The sequence below is a fragment of the Diadema setosum genome, chromosome 21 (genome assembly GCF_964275005.1).
Source record: "Diadema setosum chromosome 21, eeDiaSeto1, whole genome shotgun sequence".
In the NCBI taxonomy this organism is placed as follows: Eukaryota; Metazoa; Echinodermata; class Echinoidea; order Diadematoida; family Diadematidae; genus Diadema; species Diadema setosum.
The window spans coordinates 16,133,772-16,153,946 of NC_092705.1; the positions used below are offsets into that span (position 1 = coordinate 16,133,772).

A 20,175-nucleotide genomic window follows, 5' to 3' on the forward strand; every position below is an offset into this window, starting at 1 on the left:
TCAATATTGAAAGAGATAATGATGAAACTAGCTCATTCCTAAGATTCCCAAACAATGAATTCACCATCCTGTCATTCATTAATTCCAATGCAAAGGCTGATAAAAACAGTGACTTGTACCTTTTGGCCCGAATTCACGCAGGTGGTACAAATGAAACCATGGCTCATGGAGCGTCAAGTCTCGCACGGAATATTTCGTTATGAAATTGGTCATTTCGTCGACAAAATGACCGTTTTGTTAAACAAAATTATAATTTCGTGGACAAAATGTTCATTCAGTTACAAAATGTTGTCATTTTGTTACAACATAATCATTTCATCGACGAAATGACTGATTTCGTAACGAAATATTCCATGCGACACTTGGCACTCCATGGTTTTTGTCCATGGTTTAAACCATGGTTTCATTTGTACCACCTTCGTGAATTCAGGTCTTTGTGCAGCTAAAATGCGTGTACACGTACATGCAGGCCATCAGATAGACTGAAAACATATCTCCAACATCCTTGGTGGACTGGTACCCAATACAAATCACACCAAGCATTAGACCACCTAACTTTAAAGGACAAGTCCATCATCTTATACATGTGGATTGAGTGAATGCAATGATATTAGTAGAACACATCAGTGAAAGTTTGGGGAAAATCGGACAATCTGTTCAAAAGTTATGAATTTTTAAAGTATCTGCACAATCACTGCTGGATGAGAAGACTACTACAGTGTATGATGTCATACATGTATGCGTACAACAATATAAAGAAAATAAAAAGAGAATTTCACCAAATTTCACTTTTTGAATAAAGTGCACATTTCTTCGACTTGTTACTGACATATGTTAAGGGTGATATTATTTCCTCTGCCTTCTGAAAGAGAGAAGTTGAGTGTTCTTTTGTGATGCGAGAAAAGTGAAAATATGTTGAATTTTCTTTATTCTTTCTTTATATCGTTGTACACATGTGACATCACAAGCTACAGTATAGTAGTCTTCTCATCCAGCCTTGAGGGAGCAGAAACTTCAAAAATTCATAACTTTTGAACGGATTGTCCGATTTTCCTCAAACTCTCACTGATGTGTTCTACTAATATTGCTGTATTCACTCAACCCACATGTCTATGAAGGTGAACTTGTCCTTTAAATATAGGTGACAGTGTCTTAATTCAAGTCACAGTTAGACTTCCATCACGGGCATCATCAATGCGAGTGTCTTAAACTTTGATGTGTTTATTGAATTATAACAAGACCGCCCCAAGTGAAGTGTTTTTGACATCATGACACCCACACCTATAATTATCCGTTAATCCTATTATGGCAAGGAGATTCTATTCAGCATCTATAACAGCTTGCTGACTCTGCACACGATTACAGTTGTAGAAGCATCTCTTACAAGTGACACGCAAGATTTCTGTGTCGTCTTGCAAACAGATTTTATAATTTTTCTTATTCATTCCCCTTTCATAAATGGGGATAAAACTGCATCTTATCCCAAACCCAAGAATACCCTCTTGTCATAAAGTATGTGCTCCTTGAAACAAGACTATCTCTCTGAGCTGTTGCTAGCCTGCCATTTCATGTTATCTTTGCAGAGCCCTGAAGAGACAGAGCCAGTTTGTCTTACTGTATATAAAGGTCAGACTTAACTTAATGAAGACAGTATGTACATGTACACTGCATCCCAAGTAGTAGCTTTAAGCTATGAAAGAATTTACCATAAGCACTACAATATACACTGTAATATTCTGTGCAAGTGATGAAACACAGCAACAGATTCCCTGATCATTCTGGTGAAACTACAGGGAATTCACAAAGAAAGTCATGACAATTTGAGTGTCAGTGCGGGTAAATCACTTTAACAAACAAATCTAGGCAATAATGTTGCAGCTGTAGTGTCACGTACATGTACATGCACAAAACGTATGATCATGTTATTGCATGTGTTTTCAGATGAAGCTGGTAGCTTCTGGTATTTGGTCTTTACATCCAAGCAATAGCAATTATTATCGATAAAGTTGCAAAATGAAGACGGACCATCTGGTAAAAGTGTAAAGCCAGCTTTGAGTGCATGTCAGGAATGATGGGTTCCATGGTGAATAATGCTGCATGTACACTGTAAGTGACTACAGTGTACAATTGGATGACGGCTGAATGTACATGTAGGCCTACACTTTTTACAGCAGGTCTATGATACCAGTGTCAGAAGTTATGTAACCATCTTAGCTTTCCTCAGCCAACCCACCCCTTCCCTAGCCCTGTTGTTTACCTACCACACATACAGTGTACATGTGGACAGCTGTACATACATTGTACAAAATTGTAGGCAACAGATACTGCAAAGCCAAAAACATTTGAGCTGACTGCCTTTTTCGCAGCCAGAAACTTTCACAAATTGTAATGCACTATGTTGACAGCACATTCATGTGCATTTCACTGTCACGAATCTTGGCTCCTCATGAAATTCTCCAATGTCTCATGCATACAAAAATTGTTGGTTTTACAGCACACTGTTAAGTCTGTAATTACAAAGAAAGCAATGATACACTCCAACATGGGACACATGAGAAACACTGTGAGTGTCAGTGTACAAGTACACCTACTGTACACTCGTACGTTTGACTGTTTTATCAACAAAAACTTCCCTTTGCACTATGAAGGGTGTCAATATGCTGGCACCAGAGCTGTAGTGCCTCAATTCAATTGCACTCTGCTGTACTATTACGTGACATGTCTATATGGAACCAACCTGAGAATTACTGCATGTTTGAATAACACATAGCAGTGCATTTCCACAATTTTGTAACAAATGCTACTGTATGTTGTCATCAGTATAAACCTTGGCCCACCTCAGAAAGATTGCAAAACAGATCGTATAGTTTAGAGTTTAGAGAGAGAGAGAGAGAGATGGGAGGAATGAACTGAACTTTGGACTTTATACAATGAGAGGAGTATGGAGGAACAGGCGCTTTGTAGTATTGGGCTTGCCATTATCATTGTGCAAATAGCAAGTCAAACAGGAAAAAGAGAGAGGGAGAGAGATTGTGCTGAATGTCTGCATAAGAGAGACAGTAAGAAAAAAAAAATGTAGTGATTGCTCCAATTCAATGCAGCTCAATGGCAATAAATTGAAGACGCCCAGTGGCAACGTAAAATGCTTATCCGCCTCTGTTGCCACCCAATCATTGTGGCCAACACATCACGCCACTGCAGTATTGGCCATTTGTGTGTTTGTACAATGTACCTGGGGCACAGCCTCAAATATGTCTGGCCTAGGCCTGGTTCTGAGAAATAGCCCACAGGTGACCATGAATTGCAAACTGCACTTAAAACCAAACTTCAGCAGTCTGTAGATTGACTAAGTTTTGAACACTAACAGTTTCCACGTACAAACATGATTGTACAGTGACAATACTAGCCTAATGATCAACTTTACATTCAGGTTGCAAAGCAATGCAACGGAGAAATTTCTCTTTCAAACATTAGCTTCCAAAAGAAAAAGATCAAAACTATTCAATACAACAGTTCCATGAAGTATGACAAATTCAGAGAAGGGCCTAGATACAATACACGTATGTACCTCTTTCACATCTCTGCATCTACAAAAAAAATAAAATAAAAAAAATCAATCAATCAATCAATAATCAAATAAAGAACAAGTATCTTCACAATTGTTTAAAAAAACAAATCTGAAATTTCTAGGGTCTTCAACAAAGTAAAAAACAATGAGTAACACATGCACTTTACAAAATAAGGCAAGGCAATATGTCAGTGCCTCATAATCTTCTTACGACACTGAAGTTTGTATAATACGGTACGGTACATAAAATGTGACATTTTTGCATTAATACACATCTAGCTAAAATACAGTAGCAATTGTACCATTGCCCGAAATAAACTGTCATCACTGTCACATCAATACAGCTACAAAAAATATACCCAGGTATACAATAATCAGATGAGGAGGGCACTTGCATCTTTGTGATTGCATTTCAAAACTGGAAATTCCATCAAGGTTGGTGTGAATACCTTCATTGCTTACAGTACTGTACTGAAATCTTCCTGTGAAGATACTGAAAGCTGCAATACTGTGGATATGACTTTTATTGGACACTTGGACTAGTTGCCATCTTTAGATGGTATCTTCCTGTGAAGATACTGAAAGCTGCAATACTGTGGATATAGATGACTTTTATTGGACACTTGGACTAGTTGCCATCTTTAGATAGATAACATCAGGGCAGAAGAGAGAAAGGAAAACATAGTTACACATATTGTACAGAGAAAAAGAGAGGTATAGTACAATGACACTGTATACGTAGGGTGAGAGAGAACACAAAGAAAATGATTTTAAAAGTTGTGTCATGTCAGTGCGTCTGCGGTTTAACTGTGCACTATTTTCTTTCATCTTCAGACACTATTTTATCAGTCATGTGTACAGAACAATTAAATATGCTTTTAAAATTTTATTTACTTCTACAAAGTGTGCTTCTTTCCAGAATTGGACCTGGATGATGGTACACATGGCAAAGTCTATAGGGTACCAGGTAATAATTTTCCTATATTTACTTCCTCTAAGATCTGCCATCTAATGTACAAATGTACTTGAAGAGTCAATCACAACAATTCAGCTTCCCACAACAATTTCCATGGATACGGTTCACTTGTCAGTTATTGTATATCATGCATTCCAACCATGTATGGGGAAAAATAAAAAAAATTTATATGTACATGTACGTGTGTGTGTGTGACTTGAGCCAGGTGAGGTGGGGTGGGGGGGGGGGGGGCAGGGGCAGGTTGGTGGAAGAAACACTATGCTGTCCATGTGTATAATGGTCTCCCTTATAGCTTTCTCTTTGGCAAAGCATTGTCTAATGAGCGCGGTGATAGAGCTGCATCGACCCGATTCCAGTACAGCAATTGTTGACTCGACTTGCTCTAGCGGATAGGCACCATGCCACGTACTGATGGCCCGAGAGTAGGGTGGGTGGGTGGGGGTCGGGGGTGGGGGGGGGGGGGGGATGGAAGGGAGGAATGCACATGATGGTAGGTTCATTTTTGCCCCGATTGTCAGTGTCAGTAAATAGGGCTCAGTGGCTGCATGTGAGTGGTACTATTGTATCTTTAGTTTGTACATGTACACAATTTCCTTTTCAGCAGTATCTTCAACTGTAGAGCATGCACACATAGCCAAGGCAAGTATCCACAATGAAATACATCCTTCACTCTGTACTACTTTGTGACCCTAGCCTAGGATATTTCAGTTGTTACATGTAAACTGTTAAATCTTTCATTTTTAAATCTTGTAAGGTTCAAATTACAGCCAGTATAATTCACACAGACACATTAAAAAAAAAAAAAAAAATCTTTGGCAATACCAAAATATTAAAGATTTTCTTTGTCTATCAAACATATTGTATCCATCTGACACTCCTTCAACCATGCATATTTCAAGGCTGCACACTAATCCATTTTTTACACAAGTCTGACCTCTCTGTCCGACAGGTAACACCCAGTTTTTCCATTTTTTAACTGGGCCATTCCTCAAAAGTTACTAGTCCAACAGTGAATCTTACTGGTCTGGACCGTTAGACCAGTGCCATTGTAAAGCGTGTAACTGTACAAATGTATCATATGCCAAATATTTTTTGGATTTTTATTTTCACGAATTTTGCAAGTCACGTGCAATTTGTGAAATTGAACTTAGGACAAGCAAAAATATTAAACAACTTTGATACCTATATGAATGTGACGCACAATACGGTACTCCATGATCGCCAATCTATCACTCGCAAAATCGTCAGGAAGTCACGATTCGTGAAAATTTAGACTCGCTAAATATATGGTATACAGTATAAAGTAATCAAACACTACACTGTACATCCTTACAAAGTAAGATACCAATTGGGCAAGAAACTTTGTACAAATTTGATGAAGTATGAAAGAAACTTGGTGTATTTTTTTTTTTCAATAACAAATCTCTTCCTATACTTTTGATAAAAGCAGCAGCATTTGTTGTACAACTGTACCTGCATGGGTGCAAACAGGTCTTTCTGATGATACCAACATTCAGTTACATGCACTAATTTGACAATGCTAAAACAATACCACAGAGTTCTAAATATACCCTAACTATAAATTTTTTTTTAAAAAGAAGAAGAAATATGTTCTCACACTGATATTGTATACCTTGCCAACTGTTGGTATCCAAAGGTTGGTACATCATGTACATACATGTACATGTACATGTAATCCTGAAGCCATGAGCATCCATAAAGACAGCAGGACAAACTGGGATTAGAATTGGGTTTATTTACAATGTACCTACTGTAGGTACTATAGGTCTTTGTAGAATTGTACATGCCCACTGAACTATCTGTGCCCCCCCCCCCCCCCCCCCCCCCCCGCAGCTAGTACATTTTAAGTGTTCATAATAAATCTACTTTTCAGATTTTTCCCCTTTACAAAGATACATAAAAAATGAAGCGTAGGTCATTAAAACAAACAAAAAAAAATGTCAAGTTAGGAAGGGGGATACACGTGTATACATGTTTTAAAACTTACAAGGAAATCTTTCCTTGTTTCCTTTATCACTTTGTTTACCATCATAGAAAAATCATCATTATCAGATCACAGATAATAATTATACTCGTCCTAAAAATTACCACCATAGTGAATATAATCACCCTCATCATCCCCACCACCACTATCCACCATCAAGACACGGATTTTACCGAGTTAGTTTGTCTATTTAGAAAATAATGTACATTGTAACTATGTATTCCACATTTGATATTTACCTGTGATATCATCAATCTGCTCATGGTGAATAAATTCTGTTGCTATGCTTTCCTAGAGAAGATGTGTAGACGGTCCGTCATCACTCGACTCTTGCTCGGGTAGATTCAGCAATGAAGATTCCACCCAGACACGTGCACGTGAGTATTCCTTAAAAACAGCTCTAATCCCTGGAAAATAGTGGATGAAAAAAGATGTTCCCTTCCCACTGTTCATAAACTGTTCGATGCAAAGATTGGCAGAGTTTACACCAGTTCCGAGAGGAAGACTACGTTTATTCCTTGTGACTGTGAGTTATCCAATTTCCAAATGAAAAGCCTCATTCACATCACATCACATAATCATTTATTCACCATTCAATCTGCAATTGCGCTGGAATGGATTCTCCACCATGTATCTTTTGACTTTGGATAAAATGTAGAAAATACAGAATCCCTAAATAGAACTGTTAGTTATTTCTTTGAGTATGAAGAGCACACATGCACTTTCACAGAAATTTAAAGTTCCACTCGCACTCCTTTGTTTGAACAGTCCACTATTAGCACTAATCCTGCTGGCATTTAATACTACGCATGAATTGTAGAAAAAGATATTGGTACCAGAGTAAGCATGTGGTCCTGTCGGCAGCAAGATGAAATCTACAATACAATCTTGTACACGATACGAAACGACGAGGTGGTTGTGAACAATACATCCATCAAAGAGATATCACATCCATCGACTAATATAAGTGGGTGCCTTATACCGGTAGAGAAGAGAAAGTACGCGCTTGTGAATGTCAGCTACCGTAGAACTCTGGCGTCGCAATTTAGTGAGAAACCATCTACAATGTAGCAGTAGTGGTGTCCACTCACATAAATCGTGCTGCCTGACCAACCGATCCTCAACTACATGTCCGAGGTTTTTCCGATTCTCATCCAAAGCGACGACAGCCGTACTGAATCACTTATCCAAAGCAGCATCTGATGTCTAAGCGGAATGGAAAGACGAAAATTATGTCCTATAACTATCCTTACAATGCTCCTTTGAGGTCATCTTTTGACGGTTTGCCGTAAATCGCTGGTGATATGTCTTCCGCCATTTTACACAGAATACGACACCGTTGCCAAATTGCCGCTTGGTGCTTGGGAGACTGATTATTTCCGCAGACCAGCGATGCGGTAAATGTTGGTAGAGTTGGCGTCAGTGGCGGTAGTTCAAGCAGGTGACTTGGCGCATCACTGTATGCACGAGGTGCATGTTTGCACCTCATTGAGTGCTGACAGAATGCTCACCACTCACCAGAAACATTATTCGTATGTGAGCTGCTTTGTGACATTTCGACACAATAACGAATGTTATGTGAATTCATATTAATTCATGTCAGTATCACCATCATCATGATTGTCGACATTATGTAGCTGCTGTTGACCTCTTGTTCACCATTTTTGTTTTATGATTATGGTACCACCAGCAATTTTCAGCCGTCAGTTGCCTGTGTATATGAAATCTAGGTTTGCATCATTTTTTTTTCTGATTAGTTATACTATACCTACCCTTTTAATTCCACCCACTCATGACCCTGAAGCGAACACACAAACAAACTCATTAATAAATACATTGTACGTGAACATATTTCTTTTTTAAACACAAACAAACAAACAAGCAGGTATACATTAAAACCAGGGTTTGTGAACTCTGCATATCCCGTCATTAAAGGTTGTCACTTTTAAAAGTTTTGTCAATGTGATTGAAAACTGGTATTGCTTGGCGGAAACTGACAGAAGTGTTTCGTTGTTTGGCTTGTTTGTTATGAACTTTTGCCGATCGACCTCAATTTAGCAAGCACGATTATAGTTAAAATGAAAGATAAACACGGCCCTTGAGCGAATTCTTCTATGTGAGCTTTCTTTGTTCGATGTATATTTGCATTCCTTGCGAGAAAGATGAAATATAGTTTGAAAAAAACACCTGATTGTATGGACTCAATTTCGTTTTTTCAAAATGATAGTCAGACTGTTTCTTATCATCCTTCTTTATTCTCGTGGAATAATATAAAGATCAACAGAAATACTATTTCATTAGGATTTTTTTTTCTACGAGGGAAAGAAAAATAGGCCCAAAATTAGGCCTATTTCTTTTAAAAAGTAGAAATAAGGTTATCAGCCTATAGTTCACTGATGCGATAGTTGGTAGTGTGAAAATCTCTGCACATTAATTAATTACTTCATTCATTCATTCATTCATTCATTCATTCATTTCAATATCAAAACATAACATGCAGAAAAATCATAAAACAATATTGTTATGCAACAATTGCATGCAATATTAATATTAATCATTCAGATTTATGATATTGTACTGTATACAGAACAATATCATTTAATCTGAATTATTAATATTAATATTGCATGCAGGAGCCTAAAAATATAAACGTTTTAGAGAGCGGTGCTGTGGGCCGATGGGGGGGGGGGGGGTGTCAGGGGCCAATGGTACCCCCTCCCGTCTCGACGGGAAGAATCTTCGGACGGAATCTAGTGGATGTGATCTAGTTTTGTTTGTTTGTTTGTTTGTTTGTTTGTTTGTTTGTTTGTTTGTTTGTTTGTTTTTGACAATAAAAGAGTGACGTACTGAAGAGATCAGTAAGCATATAACTTATACAGAGGATCAGGAATTACATAAATGAAAATCAAATCCCATTTCAAACGGATGGTCTGTTAAAGAAAGCACGCAGTAAAGGTTGTTTCAATTTAATAATTATATTAATAACGCCTTACGCTTTTGTGATTTTTTTTTTAATGCATCCGCGTTAAAAGAAAGAAATCGTTGTTCTTTGAAGCCACATAACGGACGCCGGTGAGCTTTATAGGGGGAGGATCCAAGTTTATCGGGCATGATCCTATATAGTACGTAAGGACACACTCTTTTTTCTTTTATTTCATGTTGCACAACTGATGATAACAATATATTTTGTTGCAAATAGGGACTATACCAATAAAAAAGACCTTCCTTTTTCCTGTTAACTTTCTTTTTGTTTTGATTTGTATTTTTCTTGTTTGTTATAGTTGTTCTCTATTTTTGGTCTTAAACCTGACGCGCAGAGAGAGAGAGAGAGAGAGAAAACAAAACAAAACAAAACAAAACAAAGCGAGCAAGATTCCTTTTTGGCCTGCGAATGTTCCTATATAATAACATATACTTATACCGAAGAACGTTTACCTGGGGTTTGGGACAACAAACACAGGCATCGAAAAACAAAAACTGTGAATGCTGTTCAAATTATTTGAAATTAAGTTTCTTGTTGAAAGAGAGAAAAAATATCTCTATTCCATAAACTGTTTTCAAACATATTAAGCCTAGAAATCGCAAGGACATACCTGAAAACCTGACAATGTTTTGCTTTGTTTTCAAACATCCATTATATACCAATCTGCAATACTATCTCGAAATAGGTGCTCTACCGTGATATTGAATAAGTATTACAATCATGGCTGAGTGTATTCGTATTTCATTCTGTCCATATAATTGCACCCATCAGATAGTGTATGTAAAGTTTATAATCTTTTATATGCTCGCAATCTATACCCTGTATCTATCTATCTCCTTATCTATCTATATACCTCTATTTAAAAACATATCTATCTATACCCATGCATCTATAGTTGTATCCATCTTTCTATCTTTTATAGATCTGCTTATCTCTATCATTATCTTAATATCTATCTCTTTATCTATCTATCTATCTATCTATCTATCTATCTATCTATCTATCTATTTATCTGTCTGTATGTCTGTCTGTCTGTCTATCTAGCCATCTATCTAGCTATCCATTCTAGCCATGCTATAAAATAGGAATGACAGGTTTGGATATGCTAATATTATCCGTTTAGAGCCCGAGATGACTCAGGCTAAAGCTTATGCTCATGCTATACACATGCCCTCGAATTATTATGCTTTACATAATTATATGTAATATATCCATTCGACCTATTGTTTTTCCTTTTTTTTCTGCTTTTCCATGGGAGTGACATAAAAGTGGAAAGCAGTGAAAGAAATCAAAAGTGAACAAATAAAATGAAAGACACCAAGTTTCACTAAGATCTGAGATATATACAAAGATACTATAATAGCACGTCCCTTGCTTTCATGATATAGTTATTCATCGCAGCCACATACTTAGTGTGATGACAAGTCACAACAAGTGACAGCCAAATAATGATAACCTATTTACCTCACAAATCTCCCATTGGTTATCTGAATTTTTGAATGTCATTAAAACTCTTAAATTTATAATAATGATCAATAGTGACAACTCAGTCTCCTCGGTGTTCATGACTGTTAGGTAATATACATCCATTACAACCTCCCTTCTATTTTCTCTTTCATATTTTTTCTACCTTTTTTGACCCTTTCTTTTCCAGTCTATTTTTGTTCACTCTGTCTTCATTTATCTCCATTCTTTATAATGCAATAGTTTTAAGATTTTCACTCCTTTTCCCTTCCTTTCAAGATACTCATACCCACATATTAACAAGCGAAATAGTCTTTTGAGTGGGTAACTCTTCTTTTCTTTTTTTAAGCAGGGATGTAATATATTACAATTATGTGTGTCATTAATATTACATATCCAATTTCCATCATTACTTTGTCATTATTCTGTTTAGAAATCATGATAAAGTTTGAATTGAAGTGAAGTGAATACAATCATTAATATTATTTTGATGCCGAGGATATAACTCATTATCTTTCTCTTGTTTTGCATATGCATCCCAGTCAACAAAATATGGACTAACATTGTAATTATCTAACTTCGTTTCGTTTATTTTTTTTCAGCAAAGAATATCAGTGTACAAAACATCATGAAAAACAACAATATACATCGTACATTCTACATACAAAAAATAAAGTGTAATTACAATAAATTGAGAAGGCTAGATGCATGATATTTACCTAATAGTGTTGAAAATGTTGAAAACGGAGGGATAGCTAAAAAGCAGAGATTGTGGTATGCATCTCCCACAAGATCATAATCAATTAGGTACACAAAAAAAATGTGCAGGGTAGAGAAACGTATTTAATGATACATAATGTTATTTAAGTATTGTGTATTAAGTAACAATATGTAGCACATCGCACATTGACGACAAAACTAAACCCCTATAATACATAGCCCTTTTCGATTTCGCCTCCGAACGCTATAGGAATGGGGGAGGGGTGAGAAGCAGTCATGGGGTTGAAATGCACGATTGTTGTAGTTATGTTAACTTTTTCTTTTTTTTTTAAACTGAATTGTTATTTTCAGCCCTTGGTCTTTTTTTTTTTTTTCGGGAAGGGGGTGTCTCATTCTGCCATGAATTCTTTAATAGAATAATCATGTCTGATGATCTTTGGTGTTGATATAGAAAGAATATAAAACACAGAAATCCAACATACCAAATTAGATTAGGTGTCCATTTACATGTTAAAAAACACATGATAATTGTCTTATTTGTTTTGTTTCAAGTACCATTTGCAGGGCTGCCAACATTGGAAACTAGTTGAGAGTGAGACTCCCATAGGCCAACGTTATAATTTAGGAGTCAAAATGAGTGAGATCAATAGAAATGCATGCAAATGAAATAAAGTTTGAGAGTGAGAAAGGACCAAAATGAGTGAGTCTCACTCTCAATGAGTGAGAGTTGGCAGCCCTGCATTTGTATGTGTTTGATCCCCCTTGCGATTTGTGATCAAACACGTACATGGTGTATAAAATGTGGTTTACCCGTAATGATTATAAAAATAAAGATGAGCATTTCAATACAAATTTGAATAAATCAAATATGGGAAAAAGTCATGTCATGTCAATATTACATTGTATTGCCCGTATTGTTGTTGACAGAGAAGTTGAAATGTTGATTCGAAATAGGTAGGGGTCAAGTAATGAAACGCCGAGGGTGCAATCGTGAAACTGAGCCAACACTTACCACCATAATCTGTGTGCAAAGTCATCCCAGGGCCAGCCGAGTGGTGCCAACGCAGGACTAGTGGCGGAGCCTATAGGTGGCGCTATTCATATTACTGTAAAAGTGGAATTTTTCATGGTGTACAAAATTTTCGTGCATTTCGCGCGACCAGAAACCAGCGCGAAAATAATCACTTTTACAAGCACAGTATTTTACCCCACAAAGAAATGTTTAGTCTCTTTGCAACCAACCACACCACTTTATGTTGTCTGAACGAAGTGAAGCTTGGACAGAACGCCTGTCACTTTTTAAATTAATGTGCTCTTCCCACGTAGATGTGTATTGTTCTCTTTATTGTTTTTCTTAAATACCCCTCCTATAGCCATAGGCCATTGGCCTACTTGTTGTAACATGGCCGGCGGAATCGGGGGCCGGGGGCGTGTTTTTTTTTTTTAGACGGCACAGATTGGGGACCCTAACCCTAACCCTAGCCCCAACCCTAACCATCAAACCCTAACCCTAACCCTAATCCTAAACCCTAACCCAACGTGTTTCCCATAGGTTTAATACGCGCCATGCCCCAATCTGTGCCGTCTAAAAAAAAAAAAAAACGCGGCCGGGGGTGGGGGGGGGGGGGGGGCTTGGGCCCCCACTTCTTTGCACCATACAAGGAATACATAAGGTGTCACCACTTTGCCCCCCCCCCCCCACTTTTTTCAGCTCATGGAACCCGGAAGTGCCCCTCCCCCCCCCCCCCGCCAGAAAGAGACAAAACACGAAATTCACACGAAATTCACGAGATTTACAATCAAAACACATTTCTTTAATTCCTCCCATAATTCATTTACGATAGGCCTGCTTGGCTGTACTTGTGGGTTGACATATAGGCCTAATCTTCATAACTCATCATGTCTTCTGGGCATGCCCCATGAAAATCTGCTTTCCTGCTTTCTAGTTTTAGTTGCTCTTCGAGCTAATAATGTGACAGAGAACAAATTGATAGGAACAGAATTTCAAATTTTGTCTTGCTGGGATAGTCAGGATACAATTTCTAAGAAGAGAATAGGGCGAAATAGGAACAAATAATAGCCCTCAATTAGTAATGTGCTTTTTGAAGTTGCCAAGGAACTTGACTGAGCACTACATGCTCCACAGCCGCATTGCTAGCACCGCATTTGTTAACACTTTTGTCTTTTGTTTGTTACATGTCGAGTACTGGCAATTGGTCGTTTTAGGACCCCATTCCACTACAGATTACACATAAACACGCGCTGAATCAAAAACCCTGTTGCGAGTGTTTTCTTTTGTCAGTAGAAATCTTCCCCTTTCGGAGCAAAATGCCAGATTCAAAGAAAGAACAAAAGAGAGAATCAGGTGAGAATTTGTAAATACGAATATAAGATGTTTTCTCTTCCCAAAATTCATAGCAATGCAATGACAATGTATCGTTCAGTGTTCACAGCGCGCCGCTGTCATCATCACTAGACTCTAACCCACTAACGTTAGCTCAGCTTTTGGCTCTCCAGCTCCCAGGCGCTATCCGCTAGCTAGCTCCTGGCCGGCCGTGTTGCTGAGGGATGCTCCACTGCTGTTTAACCGTTAGTTACACACGTTACTTCGCGTTCGGGCTGCTCCATGCTAAGGTTGCAGTGCAGTATTGACCGAAGGATCGGTCTGTATCTGGTTGGCAGGGATATGTGTCTGAAGTTTGAGGTTTTACATCCAGAACATCTAGACACCTCTGTCGCTGTACAGTTGCTTCGGCCTAGTACAGTAGACTGTATCATGGATGATTTATGATTATGAATTCTTGTTCCCCGATGGCGATGTGTGTGTGTGCAAAATTGAGCCTGAGGATGAATCTGATTCCAGATCTTAACGTTTTGTAATGCAGGGCCCTTTGTCATGTTCTTTCTACAGTGTCGGTGTATGAACATGGTTATAACAAAATTCTGGTTAAATTTACAAAGACAATGAAGTGAAAATTTAGGCCACAACATTATCCGCCCTCTATGTTTTTTATTGTTGATTTGTTCGGTTATAACAAAATTTCGATATAGACCTAACAAAGTTTTCAAATTTCCCTGGATATCTATACCTATGGTCATGGATGATTCTCAACACAGACTTTAACTTAAAGGTGCATTGTCCCGGTGTTTTTTAGTGAAGCCTTTAGTGAAATGCGTACGCGGGCACACGGCGCAAGTTTCCTATAGATCTAGAGACCTACGCTATCGACTCCTCTTTAGCGCTTACGCTTTGGCCCACTTCCCCGAGTCCGAAGAAGTCCGATTCACTGTAGTCGGTGGTCGGATCACAGTTCGGCTCATGATTCGGCTGAGGGGGATGACAGCTTTAGCAAACTTCTTTTGTGATGTCATAATATTGATTATCAAGCACATATGCACGCACCCTGGCATTACTACAGACTGCGCGATGCGCAGAGAAGACAACGAAGGCAACGTTACTTAGCAACAGCTACGCACTTTACTCTGGATGACAGCTCAACTTCGGTAATCTTCGTATCAATGCTAATGGTGATCGGCAGTATCATCAACAGCGCCCTCTACACTACCGGGACTATGCCCCTTTAAGTTTAGGCCCTGTAATCACAGATCCAGATTTAGAATCTATTCATTGCTTTTATTTAAATTAAGGTGCATGTTTTGAGTTGGCTGGGTCATGGCCAGGTGGAATGGCATAACTTAGATTCATTCTTAAAAAAAAAAAAATTATCTTGCATGGATACATCGTTTAGGTTTTATGTCATGGGCTGGGCAAAATCTTTGATAGGGAGAGCTGGTACCAAGCCTTGACTGAGGGTTATCGCTGGGCATGGTTTTTATTCTATCATGGCGTGAATGCAAATGAATGGAATGAGCTTGTTGTAACATTATGAACAAGATTTGTTGGTGATGATGATGTCTCTACTGATTAATGATGATTAACAAGTGTGTTAGTGTTAATGAGAAGTAATGGCTGAAATAATGATTGTGATAATAACCGTCAAATATCTTGATCTTGATCTTGATATCGTTGATGTACAAACGCTTGGTGTGGCTATCCCATACATGTAGGTAGCAATATATGCTTGAGTCGGAGGCATATCTTATTCAAACTTGATATTTTCAAGAAGGTCTTTAAATTTTTGGATTGTAGAAGCTTCTCTTACATTATCTGGGAGGTTGTTCCACTGGGGGATTGTCCTTGGGTATAGAAACTGCCGGTAGCAAGTCTTATTTGCTCTTATATGGTCATACACAAATTTCTTGGAGGAGTGCCTTGTGGTTGGTTTTCTCTTAGTCGAATCAGAGCTTTGTAGATGTTTGATATTGCTGGGGATTAATCCTTGGGTCCCTTTATAGATGACGAGAAGGCGAGATTTGATTCTACATCTCTCGAGGCTTTCCCATTCCAGTCGCTTCATCATATTTGTTACACTAGCTGATCTGTCATAATTGTTGCATGCAAATCTTGCAGCTCTTTTTTGGATCTTTTCAATTGCTTGTTTGTTGTTTTGTTGACTTGGGTCCCAAACTGCGTGACAGTATTCCAAGAGTGGGCGTACCAGGGTGATGTAAGCTATGGCTTTGGTTTGTATGTCGCAGCTGTACAAATTCCTTCTCAGTAGACCAAGCTGACGGTTGGCTTTGTTGATTACTTGGTTGATATGCATGGTCCAAGACAGATCCGATGTCAACTCAACTCCAAGGTATGGGTGATGATCGACTCTAGTTATCCCAAGTTCCAATTGCGTGAAATAGGAAGGAAAATGTATTCAGCTTCCAGAGTAGATGGAGTGGATTTAGCTAAGGATGATATCACCATCAGAAAGCTACAGCCGATATTACGACAATAAACTGGCATTATTTCTTAATTCTCCGTGAATCTTATTTTTTCCGTAATCAGACATGTAATACAATGTAGTATGTGGCGTTTTAACAGCCATATATACATTACATTGAAATCCCGTTATAACAAACACAGTTATAACAAAAATCTAGATGCAACAAAGTAAAAATTCATGTCCCCAAATTGTCATCTGTATACCCTTAGTCTATAGCAAAATTTTGATATAATGAAAAGAAACCCCCCCCCCAAAAAAAAAAAAAAAAAAATCACTATGGGTCTTGAGGACTTTGTTATTTTATAACAGGAGTCGTCAGTATTCAATAACTATGCTTTTTATACTTCTTCTTAACTCTCTTGTGCAGGGCGCCAGAAAGACTTGGCGCAGAGGAGGGTCCTAGACAACTTCACACGGGCCAAACGGTTGCGGCGACAACTCGAGGCCTTGGAACAAGACAACTTCCAGGAGGACCCACATGCCAACCTCGTGCTACTCAAGAAAAAACTACCTCAGTTTGATTCAAATGAAGACAGTAAGCCATGGGAGGGTTTTGTGTGTATGTTGTAGTTGTCAATAAAAAGTAGTGTATCTACAAACAAGGAACAAGCTAAAGGTAGCCTTGTAGAGAGGTTGAGTTTACTTTTCAATGGCACTAAGAGGCCATTGCAGTAGTTGAATGCCATGTTGGCGGTAGGACACCCAGAGTAATATCATGCTTTGAACACCAGGGCAAAGAGCCTACCTTCTTCTCTTTCTTTTTTTTTTTTCGGTTTGTGTGTTTTAAGCACTTCTGTTAGTCCTTTTAAAAGCTTTCTAACACAAGTGACTGAGCAATGCTTTTCTGCAATGTGTTGTGTCCACCTAGCCCCAGCCACCAAGAAGAGGAAGAAGCGCGGAGACCATTTCAAGCAGAGGTTTCGCAAGACTTTCCACATGCTGGTGGAGGAAGAACAGCTCAGCATGAACGAGCCTCCAAACTATCTTACCTGCTGCATCCCCGCCTCTTCCATTCCACACAGGAAGTTCTGTGCTGTCTGTGGATATCCTTTGTTTTTACTGCCACTGTTCTGAACAAAAAATTGATATACCAACCCATTTGTGTTGGCTTTCATTTTTTTTTTTCAATGTATCAAATATACAGTAATATCATTGATAATGATAGTGATTCTAAAGTTCATTAAGGGATGACCATGTTTATTCATGATGTATTTTGAGACTTCAAATTTAGGGACTTGAAGGTAAAGTGGTCTGTGAGTTATGATGATCATTATGTTTTCGTGGATAGCACATGGACATCTCAGTAAAGAGGCAAAAAACAAACAAACAAAACAAAACAAATGAGAACATGTAAGTCAAACTTGAGATGTAAATGTGCAAACTACCTAAGCAAATGACATACAAATTACTCAATTGTATCAACACACTTGACATATTCACGAGCCAAAACAGCAGTTTTAAATACATTATATATTTCACAGGTTGTGACATCAAATCCTGAATCTGGAAAATTTATGATGTTGCTTCCAGCTGCATAGAAGTTAGCCGTTGGAATTAACATGAAATATCCTAATGCTGAGTGACATCAAATGATAAGACTGGGAGTGTATTGAAAGAAGTTAAGACTGCATGTGAGCTGTACTTACAGGTACATGTCTGCTTATATCCAGATGTTGTGTTTTCCTTGACGCTGCACACATTCCCATCAAACTATACTTGTGTTGCATGCGGCACACGATACTGCTGTGTAAAGTGCTTGGGAACACACTTGGACACAAGGTAAGATAGTGTAAAGTATGCCTCTGTGGGGGAAATAAAAGCTTTATTCTTTTGGCAAATGTTATACAAATCTGCCTACACAGCACTCACTTCTGTCCCGACTATGGTAAAGCGTATTTGAAATCTTTATTTCCCTGTTTGACAGTGCTTAAGGTCTATGTCAAAATCAGATTGCAGAGCCCTTGTAAAGTCCTTCGTGAATTAGAAACCCAGCAATCATTGTCATTTCTCCTTTGGTTATCCTCTGGTTATTAAGTTTAGTGTATTTGTTATTATTCACCGATTGCACAGGTCATGGCCATTATGAAGGGATAATCATTTTTGGTAATGCTCAGGATTGTACCATTATCATTTGAGATCATGTGGTTAATTATGACACTTAATGGGAGAAAGAATACATTGTATATCTTGAACTTGGAAATGAAGTGAAGAATATTTTGTGATAGAACTTTATGCAAGTGTTCTGTGACATAAAATTATTTTTTGTTTTTCAAACTTTGTATACCGGTAGCTAGACAACTGCCTGTACAATATTGTAACTGGACAATTTTGGCATACTTGCGTTTTCCTATATTTCTTTGTTTGCAGGTGTTTGAAGTGGACAGCATGAAGGACTAGAGAAGAGTCGGTGAGGAGATAAGAGAATACAAGAGAAGACTGAATGGTTCATACCAGTTGTCATGGTTACCTGCATCATCTCTCTGGAGATACAGAGAAGACCTGCATCATCTCTCTGGAGATACAGAGTAGAATGTGAATTGAAGGAAAAGAAGAGCCTGGTCTTAGACTGATGGACCCTGCAAGTGGACAGGGTGGCTGGTCAGTTGTTTGTGTGCTGACCCTGTGAAGCCTGGGTGTGGTTAGGATAACTTGTCAGCTCGGTGGATGAGACCAAGGCGGAGTCAGTGGCTGATGCAAGAGGTCCCGGGGCTGTCCCCTCATCATCTGCAAGAAGCCTAATGGTGGTGGGATGGAGCAAATTCAAGTTTGCAAGTGTTTGATCAAGGGCTGACAACCTAGGGCAGCCCCTTTTTCGTGTGCTCATTGACCCTCTTCTTTGTGGACCTCATGGCATTGGTAGGAGTCTCTGTGACTCAACTAGTGACAGTAACAGGACTGTTCTACGTGAGAAGGCTGAAGTGAGCAGACATAATTGCCTGGAGAAGTTAAGCCTGTGAATTTTTAGCAGTGAACATTTTGTGTACAGGGCCAGCTGCTGCCAATTTGAGGCAGTCATTGTTGTAGAGAATGTCTATAAAGGAAGACTCACTCCAGGACGTGGCATTTTCTGTGTGAGGAGTTAGAATAACAATTTATTGAAACCACTTGCCAAGTACTTTTAGATAAATTCCCAGATCAAAATATGAAAGGTATGTCTGCATGGCATTACACATACACCATGTAGAATATTACTGAAGTTGAAGCTTGCATATTGCCGAAGTATGAGAAAGTGGCAGCTAGCACATGTGTAGAAAACTGAAATTAATCTTTTCATTCAAAGAGGAGAATAATGCCTGTGGCACCCTGGATTGACAGCCATACACACAGTTTGCACATTAACAATAAAAAGCTTTGTTCACTCTTGATCAGAATAAATTATACCTCAATTACACATGAAAATGAGTCTGGCATGTATGCATTTGTATATCACATTAGTTGTGTGGGTGTGTGTGTGTGTGTGTGTGCATGCATGTTCATGTGCATTTGTCAGTGGGCTGTTGCAATCAAACTGCTGAGGATTATTCAAGGAGACCTCTAAGATGAATGATTTTCAAACTTGCATTTGAACATCTATAAATTGAATGTACAGTATACTGTGTGTACAGAGTTACAGAATTCGTA

General features: G+C 38.4%; 2 protein-coding genes across 2 annotated transcripts in view; one reads left to right on the forward strand and one right to left on the reverse strand.

The window, feature by feature from the left end:
* The window catches only part of LOC140244677 (serine/threonine-protein kinase 25-like), a 67,201-nt gene extending 59,972 nt beyond the window's left edge, over positions 1-7,229 (reverse strand). The window contains exon 1 of the mRNA XM_072324297.1: positions 6,789-7,229. Within this exon, the coding sequence (XP_072180398.1) occupies positions 6,789-6,812 (24 nt within the window). The 5' untranslated portion in view covers positions 6,813-7,229. The remainder of the gene's footprint in view (positions 1-6,788) is intronic.
* A 6,517-nt stretch (positions 7,230-13,746) lies between these two features.
* On the forward strand, positions 13,747-19,947 carry LOC140244509 (zinc finger HIT domain-containing protein 1-like). Its single transcript, XM_072324138.1, has 5 exons — positions 13,747-14,081; positions 16,922-17,089; positions 17,423-17,597; positions 18,253-18,333; positions 18,922-19,947. The coding sequence occupies exons 1-5, from the start codon at positions 14,045-14,047 to the stop codon at positions 18,941-18,943; spliced, it is 483 nt and encodes a 160-aa protein (XP_072180239.1). The 5' UTR covers positions 13,747-14,044; the 3' UTR covers positions 18,944-19,947.
* The last annotated feature ends 228 nt before the right edge of the window (positions 19,948-20,175 follow it).

Bases quoted from the DNA above. Each gene is read 5' to 3' on its own strand.
- LOC140244509 (XM_072324138.1), top strand. From the start codon at position 14,045: ATGCCAGATTCAAAGAAAGAACAAAAGAGAGAATCAG. The intron at 17,090-17,422 runs GTAAGCCATGGG...GTGTCCACCTAG, and splicing joins GTTTGATTCAAATGAAGACA to CCCCAGCCACCAAGAAGAGG. The intron at 17,598-18,252 runs ATATCCTTTGTT...GACGCTGCACAC, and splicing joins AAGTTCTGTGCTGTCTGTGG to ATTCCCATCAAACTATACTT.